The sequence below is a fragment of the Silurus aristotelis genome, assembly GCF_946808225.1.
Source record: "Silurus aristotelis genome assembly, chromosome: 6".
NCBI lineage: Eukaryota > Metazoa > Chordata > Actinopteri > Siluriformes > Siluridae > Silurus > Silurus aristotelis.
The window spans coordinates 33732162-33744661 of NC_139579.1; the positions used below are offsets into that span (position 1 = coordinate 33732162).

General features: G+C 44.7%; 1 protein-coding gene across 1 annotated transcript in view; it reads right to left on the minus strand.

The window, feature by feature from the left end:
- The window catches only part of ttc27 (tetratricopeptide repeat domain 27), a 62589-nt gene that overhangs the window by 9920 nt on the left and 40169 nt on the right, over positions 1-12500 (minus strand). Inside the window, exons 11-12 of the mRNA XM_083544599.1 lie at positions 11336-11431; positions 4735-4857 (exon numbers count right to left, since the gene is read on the minus strand). Of these exons, the coding sequence (XP_083400725.1) occupies positions 4735-4857; positions 11336-11431 (219 nt within the window). The remainder of the gene's footprint in view (positions 1-4734; positions 4858-11335; positions 11432-12500) is intronic.

Here is a 12500-nt window from a genome sequence, read left to right on the forward strand (position 1 = left end):
CCCCATCAAACACTTCCTACACACAGATACCCCATCAAACACCTCCTACACACAGATACCCCATCAAACACCTCCTACACACAGATACCCCATCAAACACCTCCTACACACAGATACCCCATCAAACACCTCCTACACACAGATACCCCATCAAACAACTCCTACACACAGATACCCCATCAAACACCCCTACACACAGATACCCCATCAAACACCCCCTACACACAGATACTCCATCAAACACCTCCTACACACAGATACCCCATCAAACACCTCCTACACACAGATACCCCATCAAACACCTCCTACACACAGATACCCCATCAAACACCCCCTACACACAGATACCCCATCAAACACCTCCTACACACAGATACCCCATCAAACACCTCCTACACGCAGATACCCCATCAAACACCTCCTACACGCAGATACCCCATCAAACACCTCCTACACGCAGATACCCCATCAAACACCTCCTACACGCAGATACCCCATCAAACACCTCCTACACGCAGATACCCCATCAAACACCTCCTACACACAGATACCCCATCAAACACCACCTACACACAGATACCCCATCAAACACCTCCTACACACAAATACCCCATCAAACACCTCCTACACACAGATACCCCATCAAACACCTCCTACACACAGATACCCCATCAAACACTTCCTACACACAGATACCCCATCAAACACCTCCTACACACAAATACCCCATCAAACACCTCCTACACACAAATACTCCATCGAACAGTTTGTATACAAAATACCTTATCAAACACTTAAAAATCTAGTAGAACTTCTTACCAGAAGTATATCATACAACATTTCTATAAATACCGTAACTCACAACAACCACCACTAAATGATAGCACCAAATAATCTTATATAACAAACTATTTGCCATCTTTCAACAAATACCCCTGGACAACATCTTTCCCTAAATCCACCTGTAGGTCCTTTTAATAAGTCTGATTAAACATTAAAACGCCAAAAAAACACAATCACTTCCCCACAAGCCCATGTAAATTACCTCCAAACCCCACCACCCACAAAACTTAATCAAATTCCCTACTTCCAAATACCCCTTAATCACCCTTAAATACACACAAAACACATCCTTGGTCACCAAATATCTGCTGGCTCTCCATAAAAACTTAAATACATTGGAGTGTTTGAGAGAACTAACTTTTTATAAGTTTCTAAATGGTCACATCACACATCCTGAAGGTGATATTTGAGCAGTGTACCCACAGAGTCCTGGATTTTTCTTTTTAATGCTGCCAAAGAGGTTTGATCCACTTGTTTGGTAAGTCACTGCTGAAGGAAATGTCTGGGTAAGAGTAGACCTGTTTCCTGATGAGAGCAATTAAAAGGAATCGCTCCAGGGTTCTCCTAACCTGAAGATCAGAAGTCGGCTATAAGAAACTAGCATGACAAAAATGCAGCTTGCACTGGTGTAGACTCAGTGTACACAAATATATCTCCACATGCAAACAGCTCCAAAGCAAAGCATCTCCACAGTGGATTGTTTTCACATCAGAACATCTCCACAGTGAAACATATCCACATCAGAACATCTCCATATCCAAAGAACTACACAGTGAAACATATCCACATCAGAACATCTCCATATCCAAAGAACTACACAGTGGAACATCCCCACAGCAGAGCATCTTCCCAGTGGAACATCTCCAGAGCAGAATATCTCCCCAGCAAAACATCTCCCCAGCAGAACACTCAACTTCATTAAACACAACTCCACCCCCCCAAACTCCAATACATACTCGATTTTCACACCCACACTCCTCATCTCCAAACCACGGATGTTGTAGTGTAGTGTGTAGTTGGTGTATGAAGTATGTAGTAGGTGTGTGTAGTGTAGTTGGTGTATAGTGGGTAGTCAGTGTGTGTAGTGTAGTTAGTGTGTGCAGTGTGTAGTCAGTATGTGTAGTCAGTGTGTGTAGTTGGTGTGTAGTTGTAGTTGCTGTGTGTAGAGTGTAGTTAGTGTGTAGTGTGTAATTGGTGTGTGTAGTATGTAGTTGGTTTGTAGTGGGTAGTTGGCATGCGTAGTGTGTTATTGGTGTGTAGAGTGTAGTTGGTGTGTGTGTAGTTGATGTGTGTAGAGTGTAGTTGGTGTGTAGAATGTGTAGTTGGTGTTTGTAGTTGTTATGCAGTGGGTAGTTGGTGTGTGTGTAGAGTGTAGTTGGTGTGTGTATTATGTAGTTGGTATGCGTAGTGGGTAGTTTGTGTGTGTAGTGTAGTTGGTGTGTGAGGTGTAGTCGGTGTGTGCTGTGTATAGTCGGTGTATGTAGTATGTAGTTAGTGTGTAGCGGGTAGTTGGTGTGTGTAGTTGGTATGTAGCGGGTATTTGGTGTGTGTAGTGCAGCTGGTGTGTGTAGAGTAGTTGTGTGTAGTGTGTAGCTGGTGTGTGTAGTGTGTAGCTGGTGTGTGTAATGTAGTCGGTGTGTGTAGTGTGTAGCTGGTGTGTGTAGTGTGTATTTGGTGTGTGTGTAGTGTGTAGCTGGTGTGTGTAGTGTGTAGCTGGTGTGTGTAGTGTAGTTTAAAATTAACACTTTCCAAGCTTGTAGAATTCAAGAGTTATATTTATATTAAGTGTGTAATCTGGTGTACAGTGTAGATTTATTCATTACTAGAGACTCAAAGCACTTTAGTACGTCGCTCTGGATAAGGGCGTCTGCTAAATGCTACAAATGTAAATGTAGTGTAGCTGGTTTGTGTAGTGTAGAGTTGGTGTGTTTAGTGTAGTTGGTGTGTGTAGTGTGTGTCGTGTAGTTGGTGTGAGTAACCGATGTGTGTTGTTGGTGTGTGTAGTGTAGTTAGTGTGTGTAGTGTGTATCCAGTGTGTGTAGTGTAGTTGGTGTGTGTAGTGTGTAGTTGGTGTGTGTAGTGTGTATCCAGTGTGTGTAGTGTAGTTGATGTTTGTAGTGTGTATCCGGTGTATGTAGTGTAGTTGATGTTTGTAGTGTAGTTGGTGTGTGTAGTGTAGTTGGTGTGTGTTACTGATGTGTGTAGTTGGTGTGTGTAGTGTGTAGTTGGTGTGTAGTGTGTAGCTGGTGTAGCTGGTGTGTGTAGTGTAGCTGGTGTGTGTAGTGTGTATCCGGTGTGTGTAGTGTGTATCCTGTGTGTGTAACCGATTTGTGTAGAGTGTAGTTGGTGTGTGTAGTGTAGCTGGTGTGTGTGGTGTAGCTGGTGTGTGTAGTGTGTATCCGATGTGTGTAGTGTAGTTGGTGTGTGTAGTGTAGTTGGTGTGTGTAGTGTGTATCTGGTGTATGTAGTGTAGTTGGTGTGTGTAGTGTAGTTGGTGTGTGTTACTGATGTGTGTAGTTGGTGTGTGTATGGTGTAGTTGGTGTGTGTAGGGTGTAGTTGGTGTGTGTAGGGTGTAGTTGGTGTGTGTAGGGTGTAGTTGGTGTGTGTAGTGTGTATCCGATGTGTGTAGTGTAGTTGGTGTGTGTAGTGTGTATCCGGTGTGTGTAATGTAGCTGGTGTGTGTAGTGTGTATCCAATGTGTGTAGTGTAGTTGGTGTGTGTAGTGTGTATCCGGTGTGTGTAGTGTAGTTGGTGAGTGTAGTGTGTATACGGTGTGTGTAGTGTAGTTGGTGTGTGTAGTGTGTAGTTGGTGTGTGTAGTGTAGTTGGTGTGTGTAGTGTGTATCTGGCGTGTTGTGTAGTTGGTGTGTGTTGTGTGTAGTTGGTGTGTGTTGTGTGTAGTTGGTGTGTGTTGTGTGTAGTTGGTGTGTGTTGTGTGTAGTTGGTGTGTGTTGTGTGTAGTTGGTGTGTGTTGTGTGTAGTTGGTGTGTGTAGTGTGTAGTTGATGTGTGTAGTGTGTATCCGGTGTGTGTAGTGTAGTTGGTGTGTGTAACTGATGTGTGTAGTTGGTGTGTGCATTGTGTAGTTGGTGTGTGTAGTGTGTAGTTGGTGTGTGTAGTGTGTAGTTGGTGTGTGTAGTGTAGTTGGTGTGTGTAGTGTGTATCCAATGTGTGTAGTGAAGTTGGCGTGTGTAGTGTGTATCCAATGTGTGTAGTGTAGTTGGTGTGTGTAGTGTGTATCCGGTGTGTGTAGTGTAGTTGGTGTGTGTAGTGTGTATCCGGTGTGTGTAGTGTAGTTGGTGTGTGTAGTGTGTATACGGTGTGTGTAGTGTGTAGTTGGTGTGTGTAGTGTGTATCCGATGTGTGTAGTGTAGTTGGTGTGTGTAGTGTGTATCCGGTGTGTGTAGAGTAGTTGTGTAGTTGGTGTGTGTTGTGTAGTTGGTGTGTGTAGTGTGTATCCGGTGTGTGTAGAGTAGTTGTGTAGTTGGTGTGTGTTGTGTAGTTGGTGTGTGTTGTGTAGTTGGTGTGTGTGTATCTGACTGTAGTTCACTTCATATATGGCGCTGTAGCTTTGAGTGTAGGTTCTGAGTGCACGACTCTCATCAGAACAGATACAATAAAACAGCAAAATATCAAACTCTTCTGAACAGTGTGTGTGTGTGTGTGTGTGTGTGTGTGTGTGTGTGTGTGTGTGTGTGTGTGTGTGTGTGAGACTGAGTCACTTTTGGCATAACTATGTATGACAGATGAAAAATGAAATGGGAAGAGGTCAGTAATGATGTGATGCAAGAAGAACAAAGAAACAAGAGAGAGAGAGAGAGAGAGAGAGAGAGAGAGAGAGAGAGATTGTGTGTGTGTGTGTGTGTGTGTGTGTGTGTGTGTATATACACACCTTGCCATGCTTGCCCATTCGCTCCAGACAGATGACCGCGTCTTCCCAGAGTTCCAGTTTCTCATAAATCAGCAAAGCAGAGCTCGTTAGCCCAAGATCTGTTAGCAAACTTGCTAACTGCCTCTGCAACACACACACACACACACACACACACACACACACACACACACACACACACTATAATATAAAGTGAGTCAAAAGAGTAATTTTTGAATATAAATATGTTTAGTGAAAAATTCTGATTGATCTGTTAATACACACAGTATCTGCTCCTTACACACACACACACACACACACACACACTCAGGATTAGGATGAGGAACGCTCTGACTTTAAGACGAAGAACACCGACATTAATACGAGGAACGCTGTGACATTACGATGAGGAACCCTGACATTAAGACGAGGAACGCTGTGACATTAAGACGAGGAACGCTGACATTAAGACGAGGAACGCTGTGACATTAAGACGAGGAACGCTGTGACATTAAGACGAGGAACGCTGACATTAAGACGAGGAACGCTGTGACATTAAGACGAGGAACGCTGTGACATTAAGACGAGGAACGCTGTGACATTAAGACGAGGAACGCTGTGACATTAAGACGAGGAACGCTGACATTAAGACGAGGAACGCTGTGACATTAAGACGAGGAACGCTGTGACATTAAGACGAGGAACGCTGACATTAAGACGAGGAACGCTGTGACATTAAGACGAGGAACGCTGTGACATTAAGACGAGGAACGCTGTGACATTAAGACGAGGAACGCTGTGACATTAAGACGAGGAACGCTGTGACATTAAGACGAGGAACGCTGTGACTAAGACGAGGAACGCTGTGACTAAGACGAGGAACGCTGTGACATTAAGACGAGGAACGCTGTGACATTAAGACGAGGAACGCTGTGACATTAAGACGAGGAACGCTGTGACATTAAGACGAGGAACGCTGTGACATTAAGACGAGGAACGCTGTGACATTAAGACGAGGAACGCTGTGACTAAGACGAGGAACGCTGTGACTAAGACGAGGAACGCTGACATTAAGACGAGGAACGCTGACATTAAGACGAGGAACGCTGACATTAAGACGAGGAATGCTGTGACATTAAGACGAGGAACGCTGTGACATTAAGACGAGGAACGCTGACATTAAGACGAGGAACGCTGACATTAAGACGAGGAATGCTGTGACATTAAGATGAGGACTGCTGACATTAAGACGAGGAACGCTGTGACATTAAGACGAGGAACGCTGTGACTAAGACGAGGAACGCTGTGACTAAGACGAGGAACGCTGACATTAAGACGAGGAACGCTGACATTAAGACGAGGAACGCTGACATTAAGACGAGGAACGCTGTGACATTAAGACGAGGAACGCTGTGACTAAGACGAGGAACGCTGACATTAAGACGAGGAACGCTGACATTAAGACGAGGAACGCTGTGACATTAAGACGAGGAACGCTGTGACATTAAGACGAGGAACGCTGTGACTAAGACGAGGAACGCTGACATTAAGACGAGGAACGCTGTGACATTAAGACGAGGAACGCTGTGACTAAGACGAGGAACGCTGACATTAAGACGAGGAACGCTGACATTCTCCTTTTAAACGGATACGAGGAAACGGAAACGTCCCTTTAATCGGCTCCTCTGTGACCTCCAGCTGTTCCTCACCTTCACTGGTGTATCACATCCCAAGTGCATTATGGGTAAATCCATAAATCACAAGCGCATTCACTGGCGTCACCAGGCAGAGTGGAGAGAACGTGACGCTCATGATAAACACTCGATAAAGGATGAGGAGAGATGGAGAGAAAAAGGGATGGAAAGAGAGACGGAGAGAGACGTGTTTCTAATGATAAATGAGTGTTTCATAAAAAGAAAGAATGTGTAGAACACAAAAAGCAGGAAAAAAGAAGAAAAATGAAAGGTGATACCGGAGAGAGAGAGAGAGAGAGAGAGAGAGAGAGAGAGAGGGAGGGAGGGAGGGAGGGAGGGAGGGTGGAAGAGAGAGGGGAAGAGAGAGAAAAAGAGGAGAGGAAAAAGTGATATGAATAAAATAACATAAGAGAAAATAAGTGAGGAGGAAATAAAAAAGTGAGAAGAACAAAAAAAAAAAGAAACGAGAGAAAGAAAGAGAGAGCGAAAACTGTTGGCCTATTTGTGCACCTTATCAGTGTTCATCACACACACACACACACACACACACACACACACACACACACACACACACACACACGTTCCATGTGGGTCTCCTGCTTGGGTATCGTTCCCTAGGCAGTGATCTCAGCATCTTCAATTCCAGCTTTATTGCTGTTTTACATTATTACACTGAAACTCCCATGTTCTTCTCTCTCTCTCTCTCTCTCTCTCTCTCTCTCCTCCTTCCTTCCTCCCTCCCTCCCTCTCCCCCTCCCTCCCTCCCTCCCTCCCTCCCTCTCCCCCTCCCTCCCTCCCTCCCTCCCTCCCTCCCTCTCCCCCTCCCTCTCCCTCTCCCCCTCCCTCCCTCTCCCCCTCCCTCTCCCTCTCCCCCTCCCTCTCCCCCTCCCTCCCTCTCCCTCTCCCCCTCCCTCCCTCTCCCTCTCCCCCTCCCTCTCCTCCCTCCCCCCCTCCCTCTCCCTCTCCTCCCTCTCCCCCTCCCTCTCCTCCCTCCCCCCCTCCCTCTCCCTCTCCTCCCTCCCTCTCCTCCCTCCCTCTCCCCCTCCCTCTCCCCTCCCTCTCCTCCCTCCCTCTCCCCCTCCCTCTCCTCCCTCCCTCTCCCCCTCCCTCTCCCTCTCCTCCCTCCCTCTCCCCCTCCCTCTCCTCCCTCCCTCTCCCCCTCCCTCTCCTCCCTCCCTCTCCCCCTCCCTCTCCTCCCTCCCTCTCCTCCCTCCCTCTCCCCTCCCTCTCCTCCCTCCCTCTCCCCCTCCCTCTCCTCCCTCCCTCTCCCCCTCCCTCTCCCTCTCCTCCCTCCCTCTCCCCCTCCCTCTCCTCCCTCACTCTCTCTCATAGTATTTGAAAAGTGCAAAACACATGAACGAATCCAACATCACGACAAAGATTTGAATAAAATGTGAATAAAATACTTTCTGCTGATTGGACAAGACTTCAGTCATACAAGATAAACAGGAAGTACAACAGGCTGTGGCAGGAGAAAGTCAGTACACATGTGTGTGTGTGTGAGAGTGTGTGTGTGTGTGTGTGTGTGTGTGTGTGTGTGTGTGTGTGTAAGGGTGGTGTGTGTATTCTAGTATTTCAGTCAACCATCAAAAAACCCCAAAAACATTTTGACGATCCACACTACACCATGCCGCCTGAGTATTTAAAAACACCTTAAAATGTGTGTGTGTGTGTGTGTGTGTGTGTGTGTGTGTGTGTGTGTGTGTGTGCGTGCTTAATTTAAATGAAAGCATTGTACTGAAAAACTAAACAAATGAAACCCTAAAAATGCCTGACACACTCCACTGGACTGCTCTCTGGACCACCAACCAGCAACTGCAGGGTGTGTGAGAGTCTGTGTGTGTGTGTGTGTGTGTGTGTGTGTGTGTGTGTGTGTGTGTGTGTGTGATTAGTCATTAATTGGAAGGTAAACACTTTCTCTGGGCTTTCTTTGTAGAAATAAATTACATTTATTACACTTTCATTATCAACCAATAAACAACTGATCTCAGATCAGATTTAACCTGCAAGTAGAAGAGAATCACACTCACTATTTATACAGATCAGTTGTAGAATTTCTTTTATATAATTATACAATTTATATGCTTTTGCATAAATAACCCAGTCATTAGAGTTACTCAGGTCAGGAGACTCTCAGTGTCTGAACACGGATAAATGTGGAGGTTTATTATGAAGGACATTCAGAGTAAAACATGTGCCAAATCAAATACGCGGATCACAAACCAGAATTTCATAGCGGATCGGTGGAGACCCGGATTACCAACGACCACCACAGGTATCATTAACAACAGGGTACCGGTGTAAATTGTGCTGCTGTTGGCTGAAGGAGGAGAAGGAGAGGAGGAAGACGTCTACAGAGACAGCAGGGAAAGGAGAAGTGGAGGAGAAGTGGAGGAGAGTAGAGGAGAGTAGAGGTTCAGGTTGGTACTTTAAATGTTGGTACTATGACTGGTAAAGGGAGAGAGGGAGCTGATATGATGGAGAGGAGAAAGGTAGAGATGTTGTGTGGAAAGGGAGTAAGAGGAGGAACATTGGAGGTGTTTAAACTGTTCTCTCATGGTGTGGATGGAAAGAGAAATGGTGTAGGGGGGATTCTGAAGGAAGCGTACAGTAAGAGTGTAGTGGAGGTGAAGAGAGTTTCTGATAGGGTGATGATCGTGAAGCTGGAAGATGAAGGGATGATGATAAATGTCATCAGTGTTTATGCTCCACAAGTTGGCTGTGAGATGGAGGAGAAGGAAAGATTCTGGAGTGAGTTAGATGAAGTGGTAGAAGGTGAACGTAGGAAAGAACGATTGGTGATTGGGGCAGACTTTAATGGGCATGTAGGTGAAGGGAACAGAGGTGATGAGGAGGTGATGGTAGGTATGGTTTTAAGGAGAGGAATGTGGAAGGGCAGATGGTGGTAGATTTTGCTAAAAGGATGGAAATGGCAGTGGTGAACACGTATTTTAAGAAGAAGGAGGATCATAGGGTGACGTATAAGAGTGGAGGAAGGTGCACACAGGTGGACTATGTTCTATGTAGGAGATGCAACCTGAAGGAGATTGGAGACTGTAAGGTGTTGGCGGGGGACAGTGTAGCTAGACAGCATCGGATGGTGGTCTGTAGGATGGTTTTGGAGGCGAAGAAGAAGAGGAGGAGAGTGAGGACTGAAAGAAGAATAAGATGGTGGAAACTGAAAGAGGAAGAGTGTAGTGTGAGGTTCAGGGAAGAGGTCAGACAGGGGCTCGGTGGTGGTGAAGAGGTGTTGGATGATTGGGGAACTACTGCAGAAGTGATGAGGGAGACAGATGGAAAGGTACAAACTCGATTCCAAAAAGGAATGCAATCATTTACAAATCTGATAAACTTAAATTTTATTCACAATAGAATATAGATAAAATATCAAATGTTGAAAGTGAGACATTTTGAAATGTCATGCCAAATATTGGCTCATTTTGGATTTCATGAGAGCTACACATTCTAAAAAAGTTGGGACAGAAAAGTTAAATGTACATATAAGGAACAGCTGGAGGACCAATTTGCAACTTATCAGGTCAATTGGCAACATGATTGGGTATAAAAAGAGCCTCTCAGAGTGGCAGTGTCTTTTAGAAGTCAAGATGGGCAGAGGATCACCAGTTCCCCCAATGCTGCAGTGAGAAATAGTGGAGCAACATCAGAAAGGAGTTTCTCAGAAAAAAATGTGTCCCAACATTTTTTGGAATTGAGTCTGTACTTGGTGTGACATCTGGAATCAGAAAGGAAGACAAAGAGATGTGGTGGTGGAATGAGGAAGTGCAGGAGAGCAGAAGGAGAAAGAGGTTGGAGAAACAAATGAGATCGACAGAGTGATGAGAAAAGTAGGCAGGAGTACAAGGAGATGCGGCAGCAGGTAAAAAGGGATGTGGCGAAAGCCAAGGAAAAGGCATATGAGGAACTGTAGGAGAAGTTGAACACTGAGGAAGGAGAAAAGGATTTATACCGATTGGCCAAGCAGAGGGACCGAGCTGGGAAGGATGTACTGCAAGTTAGAGCAATAAAGGATGGAGATGGAAATGTGTTGACTAGTGAGGAGAGTGTGTTGAGAAGATGGAGGGAGTATTTTGAGCAGCTGATGAATGAGGAAAATCAGAGAGAGAGAAGGTTGGAGGATGTGGAGTTGGTGAAGCAGGACGTAGATAGGATTAGTAAGGAGGAAGTGAGAGCAGTGATTAAGAGGATGAAGAATGGAAAGTCGGTTGGACCAGATGACATACCGGTAGAAGCGTGGAGATGTTTAGGAGAGATGCAGTGGAGTTTTTAACCAGATTGTGGAAGGTGAGAAGATGCCTGAGGAATGGAGAAGGAGTGTGCTGGTACTGATCTTTAAGAATAAAGGAGATGTGCAGACCTGCAGTAACTACAGGGGAATTAAGTTGATCAGTCACACCATGAAGTTATGGGAAAGAGTAGTGGAAGCCAGGCTGAGAGAAGAGGTGACCATCTGTGAGCAACAGTATGGTTTCATGCCGAGGAAGATTATTTCTTTCATGTGAACTCGAGCTGCTGAGGAAGTGCAATTTAAATAAAATATTACAAATAAAAATTTTATATAATTTTTTTTATTTCATATTATAACTAAATATTTATATGAATTTGTCCATTTTACTGCTCTCTGCTTCACCCTGGGCTGTTTCTCACCTCCACATGGGGCATTAACATCCTGTAACACCTGCATTATCAACATTAATTATATATAGTTAGCGCTGAATATTTTGATTAGAGTTTGAACGCCTTCCCAGTGAGTGTTTTTAATAGTGCGAGTGATTATTAGACGCTTCATCATGTATATTCTGTTGATTGCATTACATTTCGTAAAAAAAATCTTTGTGGAGGTCTTCGCTGTGATCGGTTCCCTCGTGAAGTTTGTGATTAGATAGAAATATAATTGTAATAAACTGGAGTACCTGCAGGTCCCAGTGTGGAGGAGCTCGGCAGCTGTAGAAGATTTTCAGTCGCTCGGACACTGGACACGTCTTCTCAAGGAAGAAATCCACCAGCGTCTGAAAACATCAGAGTCATTAGGTGCAGTTACAGACAAATAATCAGTGGGGTAAAACCTGTGTGTGTGTGTGTGTGTGTGTGTGTGTGTGTGTGTGTGTATAATTATAAACATGACTAATGTGGGGTGAATGTAATTGGAGTTCACAACTCCAACACAGCTGTCAATCATTCCAGATTCATGTTGATTGGATCATGTGATGTTCCTGTTGTGGGGAAACTGAGAAAGCTCATAGCAGCTCTGCAATCACTGATCTGTTCTGGTCTTATATCCTTCCAACAATATTTTGCCTTTTGTAGTTTCTGATCCAAACCCTGGTGTTCTGGATAAAGTGAATTTCTCTGAAGATCATCAATCTCATGGAATTGGCTCTGATCCTTCATCAGGTTTAAACATCTCAGAGGTGGATCAAACAAGGAGACAACAATCCCATACACACAGTACAAAAATGTATTTTATGTGAGAGACGTTTCTCATCAGCACTGTGTTATTTTTTCTAACACACACACACACACACACACACACACACACACACACACACACACACACACACACACACACACGTTCTCAGTAGGACAGTGTAATTATTGCATCATTTCCTAATCACAGTCCTTTGAGTTGCTTGAGATTCTTTACATAGTGTCAGATGTGTAGCCATCTAACATACATCTACCTCGTCTTCTTCAACCTTAAAATGATCCAGGGGAAGCACGGTGGTTAAGATTTTGGACTTCTAATCTGAAGGTTTTGAGTTCAAATCCCAGCACCACCAAGTTGCCACTGTTGGGCCCTTGAGAAAGGCCCTTAACCCACAAGTGCTTATTTGTATAGTCGCGCCGGCTACAGGCCTCTGCTGTCATAGGAACATTCTGACCAAATTTGAGGCGAGTGTTACCACTTTCTAGCGCCACCACTGGGTCAAATTTAAGCCTAATCTGGAATTATCCTTATTTTTCCAAATGATTAAGAAAAGCTCTCTGAAACCTGGATCTCCTGAGGTAAGACGAGCTCAAAGCCCCCTATAACATCTATTTCCATTATAAGAATTTTTGCAAACACTGAACGCTGGA